This window comes from Astyanax mexicanus, chromosome 24 (genome assembly GCF_023375975.1).
Source record: "Astyanax mexicanus isolate ESR-SI-001 chromosome 24, AstMex3_surface, whole genome shotgun sequence".
Lineage (NCBI taxonomy): Eukaryota > Metazoa > Chordata > Actinopteri > Characiformes > Acestrorhamphidae > Astyanax > Astyanax mexicanus.
The window spans coordinates 807,978-820,000 of record NC_064431.1 but is presented as its reverse complement, the minus strand read 5'-3'; the positions used below and the strand labels follow the sequence as shown (position 1 = coordinate 820,000).

General features: G+C 40.6%; 1 protein-coding gene across 3 annotated transcripts in view; it reads right to left on the bottom strand.

The window, feature by feature from the left end:
* slc6a6b (solute carrier family 6 member 6b) overlaps nt 1-12,023 on the bottom strand; it is a 41,982-nt gene that overhangs the window by 25,494 nt on the left and 4,465 nt on the right. Inside the window, exons 1-2 of one of the 3 annotated variants that reach the window (XM_022682187.2) lie at nt 11,815-11,934; nt 722-951 (exon numbers count right to left, since the gene is read on the bottom strand). In XM_022682187.2, the coding sequence (XP_022537908.2) occupies nt 722-950 (229 nt within the window). In that variant the 5' untranslated portion in view covers nt 951; nt 11,815-11,934. Of the gene's footprint in view, nt 1-721; nt 952-6,786; nt 6,890-11,814; nt 11,935-12,023 lie in introns of those variants that run through there. The other 2 variants (XM_022682185.2, XM_022682186.2) reach the window with 2 other exon arrangements.

Sequence of the window (12,023 nt, the reverse complement as noted above, 5' to 3'; positions counted from 1 at the left end):
TGCATGTGAGCACTAGTGAGAATGAGTTTTTGAGTGTTGTGCAATCATTCTATCTTCTGTTCTGTCTTTTACTGCATATGATAAAAATTTGACATTCAATACAAGATGAGTACTTACAAAATATATAAGTGTATAGAACCTGACTTTCTCAATTATACAATTATAAATTATATTATAAATAAAGTTTAAATATAAAGTTTATATTATAAACTTTAAATTAAAAAGTATATATTTATATTGCTAAAATCTTGTCTCGTAAATCCAATATTGTGTCTCGTCACACCCCTAATTATACAGTTATAAATGCAGCTAATGCAGAATTTATTGCAGATTTTTTTGTTAAACACTTGTTTTTGCATGCTTTATGGAGTCCCACAAGGCTCTATTTTGGGTATATCAAGTTGTCAAACTGTAAATTTGGTCAATAAAATAGTTTAGTCAGCGCTTTAAGCACTGATGTATGTGATTGGTTTACAGACAGGGTTTAAGGGCTTATTCCGATCTCGGGAGCTCCTGCATGATTCAGAACGTTTTGATCTGGAAATCCTGATCTTGATTCAGCGTGAATCATTCAGCAGCTCGCTTGAACATAACACCGTACTTCATGACGGGTTCCGTTAGGGCAGATTCGCCGGGATTTGAACCACAGCGACAAACGTTTCATTATTATTTCATGTCCTGCAGACGGAGGTACGGAGATCCGGAGCGGACGCTGGCTCACCTCCACCGTTCTTGTAGCAGAGGTACGGGAAACGCCAGACGTTCCCTAAACCGACGAAGCCTCCGGCCACGGACAGGAGAAAGTCGAGCTTGCTGGCCCACTTCTCCCGCTGCGGGTGCTTCCCCTCGGCCTCGTCCTCGGGCCGGGTGCCGGGGCTCTTCCCCGGGGACGGCTTCAGGGTGTCCTTGTGGAAGTCCTTCAGACATTGGAGCTTCTCTTTTTGTGCCATGCTGTCGAGAAAAAGCATAAATGATTCAGTCACTCATATGATACTGATGTGAAATATACATTTAAAATAGTGAGGTTTGGATCGCGTTCACATTCTCCATTTCAGTAGTTAAACTTTTAAAAATCCAGTTTTAATTACAGAGTTATTCCAAAAATCTTATTAAAGGAGTAATCTGATGTGAAACATGATGGCGGATATGAACTTTTGTTGAATAGCTCCCAGCATTCTCAAACACAGCGCTTTTTAGCTGATGCTCCTAACAGGCTAACAATGCTAATGATAGGGGCATGGCGTTACCCATGCACAGAAATCACTATTTTTAATTCATTAACAAAGTCAATGTGAAAATGCATCAATCAATTCCATCATCTCTATAATATTTACTCAACCCTTCCTATTCATCTAAGTACCTGAAGGTACTTAGTGTACAAACAGTGTTTTTAATAAACTATCAGAATGTCAGAATGACTTTTTGTTTCAAACTGTTGTCTGTCTCGCTGCCTCCTGGTGATGCAGTGCTGTTAGCCAATCAGAGGTGATATGTTTGCATGTATGAATATGAATATGAATATTCATGAGCAAGAGCTGAAATCCTATCACTTTTCTATATCCACTCCTCCACCGGACTAAAGCATGTTATACTGTTAAAATGTTATAATGTTAAAATAAATGAAAAAAACGATGGAATAAGATCTTTAATGTTGTAGTGAAGCTGGAATTGTGAGGTTGAGGTTTTAACACAGGAACCCATTAGGGGGAAAAAAATCGGTTCGAAAAATCTATTTTTTTTTTTGCAGCTACTGTCTCGCGGAGCTCAGCTACTCTCCTGCGGAGCTTTTTAACTGTTAAAGAGCTCCGCAGGATAGTTAAAGTGCTCCGTGAGACAGTTAAAGAGCTCCGCGAGACAGTAGGATGAGTGTCCTGAGACAGCAGCAACAGGACAGGGAAGGTTTTGCTCTTACTGTCTCTCTCTATTAGCCTACAGAGAGGTAGTGTGGTGTAATGGTGTTTGTTGTTTAAAGTATGGAGGGTGAAGAAAAAGAAATCCAACCGATTTTAAAGAATCAGAAAAAAATCGAATCGCGACCCAAAGAATCGATTCTGAATCAAATTGTGGGATTCCCAAACATTCACATCCCTAGAACCCGTCCTACCATACTCTCAGAATCCTCAAGCTGCTCACAGACTGACTGAGAAAAGACAGACCTACTGGAGGAGCTGAAAAAATAAAACCCTCCCGCCGGAGGAGAACTTCATTCAAGCTGAGAGCTGAACACGTGTTGGGAGCTCTGTCCCTTTAATCACCGCAGTGTTTGAGTGTCGGGACGCTGTTGAAAGAGGGAATTGTTATTACTGGCTCAGGGTGTCGTGTTTCAGGGCTCGGGCCGGAGCGCGGCGGCGGAGGAACCCGAACGCGATCCCGGAGAGCCGGATCGCCATGTCAGAAATGCTCTGGCGGCCCGACGCCAGCTCCCTTACAACCTGGCACAGAAAGAACAAACTACAGCCGCGGCAGCAAGGTCGCTTTTATAACAGCGTCATTTAGAAGGACGTTATTTGATTTATTTCTCCCCTGTGGAGAATAAGGAGTGAACCAAACTCAGTAAGTAACTACAGTAAGTACTGGTACTGTGAATACACAAAAAAAAGATGAAAAACTGTGAAAGTTTCACAATTTTCTACATTTGCTTTTTTTTAATAAATTTAATTTCAGATAAATTTAAGCAACTTCATCCCAGTTTCAAGACTTAAATGTTACACGGAGTAAATAAGTGAACTGAACTTCAGTCAATCCTTTCTTTTAGTAAACTTTACTTCATTTCTGGGGTCGGACAATGAAACTGAAACAGCTGGTTTTAGAGCACAATAATTGATTGTGGTGACGGACAGTTCTGGTGGAAACAGGAGAGTTGAGGTGCACATTGAATTCTGCGTGATTTGATCAGCCGTGGTTTTATGTTTTTTGGATACAATCCGGGTTAGCACCCGAACATCCCTTTCAGACAGCTTCCTCTTACAGCGTCCACAGTTAATCCTGTTGGATGTGGTTGGTCCTTCTTGGTGGTATGCTGACATTACCCTGGATACCGTGGCTCTTGATGCATCACAAAGACTTGCTGTCTTGGTCACAGATGCTCCAGCAAGACGTGCACCAACAATTTGTCCTCTTTTGAACTCTGGTATGTCTCCCATAATGTTGTGTGCATTGCAATATTTAGAGCAGAACTGTGCTCTTACCCTGCTAATTGAACCTTCACACTCTGCTCTTACTGGTGCAATGTGCAATTAATGAAGATTGAACACCAGGCTGCTCCAATTTAGCCATGAAACCTAAAATCCCACACTAAAATGATGACAGGTGTTTCAGTTTCATTGTCCAATAGACGATATCACCATTATCAAATATTATCGAGGTAGTGTCTATTTATTGTACGACAAGTCTATAATGTAATTATTGTGACAGGCCTATCGGTAAGAGGTTCTTAATGTCGGTTTGGATTAATTTCTGATTAATTATCCAGCAGCTCTAACAGTAGGTTTATAATGACAGGCCTAACGTTAAGCTTACGATAAGCCTGTTGCTGCTCCACCAAACAAAAGTAGGTTCCCAAGCCAAGTCCTGTAGAGCGCGTCCTGCCCGGGGAGAGTGGAAAAGTACAAACGTCCACAGACAGGACGTTCTGAGCGACAGTGAGTACGGCCCGAGCCTTAAAAGCACACTTAACCCTCCCACTATTAACATTCACGAGACATTCAGAGACATGAAGCATCCAATCACTGTGACCCCGCGCCCAGCGGCCGAATCCGATACACATCTACCGATACACTGGACACCGGTGCCCTCGGTGTAGAGGTAACGAAGCCTTCGCTTTTCTTACGGCCTACCTTCATTACGTATTCACCGTGAAGAGTCCTCCAAATCACCATAAGAGACCGAAATAAGGACCAGACCAGAAATCCTAACGGAAAAATCCTGTTGTCAAAACAAAGTCACGCATCATCATGACTGTGTTGACTAAATAAACACAGCTCCACCAGGCACAGGCGTACTAAGGGAGCGTCATCAAATTTACACCAAACAATCTCTCTCTCCCACAGATCAACACAGAGGAGCAGGACCAGGACCTCAGGAACTACATGAATGACATTCTTAGAAAGTAGAAAGTTAAATTTCTACTTGAGGGGTTTAGTTTCTACTTGAAACTGTTGAGGAAACCCTTTAAGGGAGCGTCATCAAATTTACACTAAACACTAAAGAAAATGTATGATCTACACTGTAGTGTTAAAAGTAAAAGTTCATTCAGGTACTTTAAGAGGTTCTTTTAATTGAAACTGTAGAGGAACCCCTTAAGGGAGCGTCATCGAATTTACAGTAAACACACTCTCTCCCACAGATCAACACAGAGGGGCAGGACCAGGACCTCACTAGGGGTGAGGGGGTAAACTGTGAAGGAAACCCTTAAGGGAGCGTCATCAAATTTACACTTTACACACACTTTCTCCTACAGACAAACAAAGATGCATGAACTACACTGTAGTGTTAAAAGTAAAAGTTAATTGAAGAACGTTTAGGGGTTCTTTAATTTAATAAAGTGTAGAAGAACCCCTTAAGGGAGCGTCATCAAATTCACAATAAACACACTCCCACACATCAACGCAGAGGGGTAAGATCTCATGAACTGCATGAACAACACCGTTAAATGTAAAAATTAATTGAGAAACTTTTAGAGGTTGTTTCGTTTAAAACTGTGGAGGAAACCCTTAAGGGAACCCCACACTCCTCCATAGATCAACAAAAAGGCAGTGTTAAAAATACAAAATTACACTATTAAAAGTTATTTGAGGAACTTTTAGGGGCTCTTCAATTCGAGACTGGAGGAACATCTTAAGGGAACATCATCAAATTCACATCCTCTCAAACAGAGGTAGGATCTCATGGACAGCATGAACTACACTTTAGTGTTAAAAGTAAAAGTTAATTGAGGAACTTTTAGAGGTTGTTTTATTTCAAACTGGAGGAAATACTTAAGGGAGCATCATCAAATTTACACTATATACACACTTTCCCCCGCAGATCAACACAGAGGCAGAGGGTTAAAAGTAAAAATGTATACTATTAAAAGTAAATTGAGGAACTGTGGAGGATCATCTTAAGGGAGTGTCATCAAATTCACATCCTCTCCCAAAAATCAACACAGAAGATTTCTTAAAACAACTTAAAACCCTTACACATTCCCCAAATGAACTTATACTTTTAACAGAGACACATATAAACTGTCCCTTTACACAAGCAACCAACTCAAAGTTAAAAAGTGTCCATACGCCGAAGCTGCTCATCCTAATTTGTGGGGTTAAAGCTGTACATTTCAGAGGCTTAGCAGCTTTCTACAGCTCAACACATTACATTACGTAAGCAGGCGAAATCCTTCAGCGCTGATATCCCGTGTCCTTGCTCGTTACTCGTTACGCCGAGGCCGACGGGGAAAACTCGCCTGACAGGGAGCCAAAAGATTCGCTCAGACTGGAGAGCGATTAAGCGAAGAGGGGAACTCTCCAATGAGTTTACATATTTACATACTCTCTGCACGACTCAATCAATCTGCAGGACGTAAAGAAATTCGTTTAGAGGGGTTTGGTTTCTAGAGAAGCTTACCCTCAACCAATCAGAACGCAGCGTATATAGAATGACTCTAAAAATGCACTATCCATATGATATATCAGTCTCAATCAATATGAAAAAGTTAGACATTTTTATTTTGTAGTTTAAAGGTGTATTATAGGCAATTTTTGGCTTATTTTCTGTAGCTTTTCATTCTTACAGTATATAATTACATGGAAATTATATCATATTATGAAGTTAAGAAGTATATTGTGGTTTTATTTCGTTGTTTCGTTATTCCTTATTGTCCACGCAACTCCAGTGCAATCAGGTCAATTACCCCCACTCCCTTTTATAGCACTATTACATACATTAAACTCAGTAGATTTGCATTGGTTTACTGTGGGTTTGGATCGTAAGGTTTTCAGCGTTGTTAAAGACGTCCCCATCTCTGGTTCTTTAGTAAATCTCTGGTAAATTTCCACTGGTAAGTTTCTCCAGATCAGTGCAAACCACTCTGAAGCAGGAGAGCACGATACTGGACTGGAAAAAGTGTGATATTTGGAATGAAATTAATATATAGTAACAATATTGGGTGTAAATAAAATGCTTCGAGTAGGTAATGGCAGGAAAAATGAGAAAAGTCATTAAAAAAATAATAATTAATTCTAAAACACCTAAAAAGAACTCGAGAAATTACACCTTGTGTAAGTGAAAATATATTGTGATAACAATGTTGAAATCATACACTGTTGAAGTCCAACCAATGAAGAGTCCCAACCGATGAATGTTGTATTGTTTATCTCAAAGCATTTTTTTATTTATATATATATTTTTTTTCATTTTTTAAGAAAACTAAATTTAAAATGAAACTAAAAATCTAGAATTGACATTTTCGACATTTTAAATTAAGATAGAATGATGATATATAAGAAATCATGTGACAAATGGCAATTGCACCCTTAAAAATATTAATATAAAAATCACATTACATTGTATTCCACATGCTAAAAAATATTTAGAGTATTTATTTAGAGTAATAAAAACTAAAATGAAGCTCAACTAGAACGTTGTACTCAACAATTCAACCTCAGATATAGTTTGAGTTTATATGAGTTTGAGAAGTTTAGATGTATAATCTCTATTAAGGTTCAGAGTTACTTTCCTCTATATTAACTTTTAGAAAGCAGCACTCGCTAAAACAACACTCGCAACAACAATCAATCCAGCACTTACAGTTCCTTCATGGCGGTGTTAGTTTGGTGCGTGCCGCTCGCTCTCCGTTGTCACCATGCCTCGGCTGCCACAGCCTAAATGTCTCTACAGCTCAGAGTAAGCTCAGATTGACAGCCTGCCCCCCCCCTCCTCCTCCCCTCCTCCTCCTCTCTTCTCTCCACCCCCCCAGACTAAGACAATTAAATGCAATCAGCAGATTGGGCTTGGCTGTGGAGCCGGGTGCGGGTGGAGGGTGCGGGTGGAGGGCGAGGGTGGAGTCAGGATGACACGGACTGGGACAGTAAATTTCCACTCCCCAAAAGCGTTAGCGTCCGCCGGCCGGGTTTCGCGTGTGCCGCCGGCCACTTGTGGTAATCTGATCCAGGTAGACGTGAGCTCGCCAAACGGGAGCGGAGAAACGACCACCAACAAGCCCCCAACAACCAACCCCCCCCTCCACCCCTCCCCAATAACCCAGATACAGCAACCCCTCACCTCCGCTTCACTTCCCTGGAACTGCCCGAGGACTGCGCGCTATTTAAACCTGCTGTTGTCATCCCGCTGCCGCTAATAGCTTTTCCAGTAACGCTGGAACGACGGCCTGGATCTGCACCGCCCGCCGACATGTAACGCAAATCCACCAACACGCCATTCCAGCGTGAGCGCGCCCACCGCCTCGCTTCAACAACACTATCTAAATATAAACTATAAACTGATTCATAAACATGTTTCTTAACTGCTTTACTGCTTTACTCAACTGATCAGCTGATAAGCCGGTCACGCCTTATATTTATCTATCTATTATCTTTCAGATAAAAGATAGTATAAAAGAACAATGTTGGAATCACACTTCAAACCAAACACTGGTACAGTGGATGGTACGAGTAAGTCGAGAAAGTGCAGCAGTGCTGCTGGAGTTTTTAATCAATAAATCTAAATCTTTACACTGTAAACTGTGCAGCAAGTTAAAGCTTGTAGCTATAGCAGGAAGGTACAAAAGGTAATAGAATTGTAATAGAAAGTAAAAGACAGTGAGTGAGTTGTTCTGCTTCTTTCCTCTGCTCACAGCTTTTACAGAGATGCAGATTTCATTTTCCAGCAGGACAGCAGGGCACACTGGCCACACTGTGTAGCAAAAGTACCAATTGGTCTTATATAATATTAATAATAATATTCAAAAACTACACAGACAACACTTCCCCGGAATTCCAATTCCAGTTCTTATTCATAACTCAGTTTTAATAGTTCAGAAATCAATATTTGGTGGAATAATCCTGGTTGGTTTTTAATCACAGTTTTTTTTTATGCATCTTGTCATCATGTTCTCCTCCACCAGTCTTACACACTGCTTTTGGATAACTTTATGCTGCTTTACTCCTGGTGCAAAAATTCATTCAAGCAGTTCAGTTTGGTTTGATGGCTTGTGATCATCCATCTTCCTCTTTGGTAAAATCAAAGAGACTCATCATTTTTAAGTGCTCTCTTATTTTATAAGACAGTTTTTCCAGTCCAGCTAAATAAATGTGTACCCAGAAGCTGCAGTAGCAGCAGTGCAGCTCAGGCAAGGTCCAGTGCATTTGCATAAGCGAAGTGTGGCCAGTGACAAAACAGCCATTGTATAACAGGCCCTGGCTTTTTCCTTTAAGACGAAAAAAACCCTGAATTACTGAATTACTGCTGAAAAAAAAAAAACAGCCCCACCACTGTGGCCTACTTTACAGCGCTATTAAAAATACATAAGTGCATTTTTGAATACAAGTCTAATATGGTTCTAATATATATATATATATATATATATTTTTCTAATTTCTACGTTTCTCAGAAGGTGCTCAAGAGTCATTTGATGGAAAATCTCAAGTTTCCTCCAGAGCGCTGAACTGCGGCCAAACTCCGGCCAATCGCCGGCCCAGCTCAGTCCAGAAGACCAGGCTGCAGAAAGAGCAGAAAGCAGGGGGAACAGAACAGAACACTCCAGGAAGCCCCTAATTAGAAGCGATTTGCACTCCTGAAGTTATAGGCCAATGAATCGACTGAAACGTCAAGTCACAACAGTTCCTCTTGGCTCCGCCTGGCTGCCGCTGCTGTTTCGAGGGCTTTTGTAAGCCGTGCAGGACTTAGTCATGCAGGAGAAGGGCCGGGAGCCAGCGCTCTGCGGTGCGCTGAGGTTCTAGCCAGGAAGACTTTTCAGGTCCGGCTTCCACGTGAGGCTCCGAGCCCTGATTATATAACTCCTGTTTTAACAGCATGTAGATTTCCTGAGGGTGCTCGTGTTGAGGACGCTACTCTGGTTCCTTTTTTAATACATACCACCACACACAGTGGCAGCTCCTGGGTTTCCGGGTCTGGACCAGAATCAGAAGCTGCCGGGCTGTTGGTTCCACAGAACAGCAGTTCTTAAGTGTTTTTAGGTCCTATAAAGAACACATTTTTCAATCTGAAACTGCAGAGGAACCCAGTAGGTAAGGGTCCTTAAAGCACTTTATGAGGGTCCTCGAAAGTCTTGATTGACGAATTCCTAAAAGTTTCTTAAAAAACTGATACTTTTACCAAAGGGAATTGCTGCAAAGAGAAATTTACGGGTTTAAAATGGACCAATTTTGATCACTAACTAACTAACTAAATATTGTACAATTGGTAGGTGTATGTATTGGGACAATAGAATTAACATATAGAAATGGAAAAGGAAACTGACAGGTACTAGACAGATTCTTCATATTGGAAACAATAAGTTCCCTATGAAGGGGCGTGTAGCGGTAGTGCATTGGAGCGCGACCCTGATGCCACAGGTTCGATCCTGCGTGAGGAGCGGTGTGTTTATTTTTAAGAATTTCTTTTTCCTGTTTTTTTTCCTGTTTGTTTTTTGGGGGGGTTTACTTGCTTTTAGAGATCAACTGTTCAAATTGTGCAATTGGGTTCAACAACCCTCTGGGCTGGAGAGCTACTAGTACTACTGTAGAACTCCTCAATCATCCCATTACACTTCATTTTACAAAAAATAATGTATTTTTGTGGCTTGGGCAATAATACATTTAATTTTCGACCCCTGGTGTAGATGGTATAGACTACCATTATTGCGAATGAATATTATGTGTGAATATTTCAACCAAATAAAGGGCAAATTCACAGAACTGCAATTATTATGCAGAGATAGATGGACTCAACTGACTGTTGGTGCCTTATGATGGTCTGTCCTTTAAAAAAAACTTCAGCTTCTGGTTTTAGAAGAAAAACGAATTTGTTTTGTTGTTTTATTGACGACGGCAGATCTGACAGCAGGAAGTGATGCGTGCTGGTTAATGCCCTTGGGTAAACTCCAGTCCTGCCCTTTGTCCGGCTTCCGCTGGCCCTCTCCAGTGTGCGCCATCAAATCGAATGCTAATGATAATGTAAACATGGTAAGGGCTTAAAATGGACCAATTTTGACCATTAACTAAATCTTCTGGAAAGCGGGGGACGCTGCCCCTGCGTCACAGATAAGCCAGGCTGTTAAATCTCCACGTCCTATTCTGGATTCCCTCTCAGGATTCAATTCCATCCTCAAACAGAAACATTTTTTATCAAACAAAACAGACAGAATTGGGTTAGTAGTGCTGGTTAATCATTACGGGAATGTTTTTGGTTTAAAAAAAGAAAACGAAGCTTTAAAGCCTGGGCTCAAGGCCAGTGTGGCAGATCTAAAAAAAAAAAAAAACGAAATAAAGTAAATGAAGCCAATAAAGTTAAATAAAGGAAAAAAGGAGATAGGTCTTTATCATCTTTTTTATATTTTTATCACTGCCTCTACTCCTGCAGAAATGTACTGCACTCAAACCTGGTGAACCAACAAACCCATCCAGCAATAACCAAGGATTTCAACCTGTAATGACCCAAAACTACACTGACCGTGACCCCTCCTCGCCTGTTTATCATCCTGAAGAGCTGGAGAGAGCATGCTTACACCTCGTGCAAACAGAGGCAGGAAGGCTTCAGTTTGAGGGTTTGCCACAGAAAGATTCAGCTTAATCTTCAATAAAATGGTTAATTCTTACAATTAGGGCTGGGCGATTAATCGAATCAACTCGATTAATCGAATAACTGTTTTGTTACAATTGATTAAATGGAATAATCAAGATTGAGAGAATCAGAAAGGCTTTGGGTTTGAGGGTTTGCAACATAAAATTCAGCTTAAATATTCCTTAATCATCAGGTGGTAATTGTTTAAAATAGAGTTCTGAGATAAATCAAATTATGAAATAATTATGGAGTCTCAGTTGACAGACTTGTGCCTCTGTAAAAAAACTCTTTTTAGGCAATAAAGAGGTATATAAAAGAGGTTATTTTGCATGTTCTCCAATATGAAGGCTGTGCATTGTGCATTATCCTAAAAAAAGCTTAAATGTTGCTAAAAATACACTTTTGAAACATCTACAATTAAAAAAATGATTTTTTTTTTCAGTTATTATGAAAGAACTTCAAAATATAAAACAAATTGTATTCATGAATCATTCATATATTTGAAGAAAAACATTTTACAACCTAGTCCAGCACTAGTTTAAAACATTTTTCCACAGGTCTGGTAACTATCTTTCCCAATTAAAAAAAAAATGCCTCTTTCTCAATGCTAAAAAAAACTAAACTTAGCTGAAACCAAACCTGTAACTTCCCCAATGCTAAAAAAACTAAAAATCCAAATTTACCAAAAATGCCTCTTTCCCAATGCTAAAAAAACTAAATCTCAGCTTAAACCAAAAAATGCAGCTTTCTAAATGTTAAAAACTGAAAAAAGCCTTTTTTCTCCAATGCAAAAACAAAACAAACCAAAAACTCCACACAAACTTAATACACCCCACCATCAAATCCAATCAAATCCACCATCAGACGAGATCAGGTATCACCCGCAGCCACCGAGAACTTTCATTCCTCCCGAACCCAACATTACACTAATGTGATACTGAGCAGCTTCTGTACAGAACACAGATACTCCAGGAGAGCCAGAAGAAACCCGGAAAAGATGCCAAAAAGTAAAGCAAGTCTGGCGCTCTGATGACAAGGAGCTCTTTCAGGGATTACCTGTCTCGGTCCAGCCTGTCCCCCAGTGAAGAAGAAGAGGAAGAAGAAGAGGAGGAAGAGGAGGAAGACGTGGAGTGGGAAGCGCTCAGACGCTCCAGCTTGACTGGAGAGTTTCACGGCTGCCAGCAGGAGAATAAACCCTACAGCAGCCCGGCGCAGGAGCCAGTCGGGGTTCTCGCCACATTGTTGGGCAGAGGGGCAACCCTTAA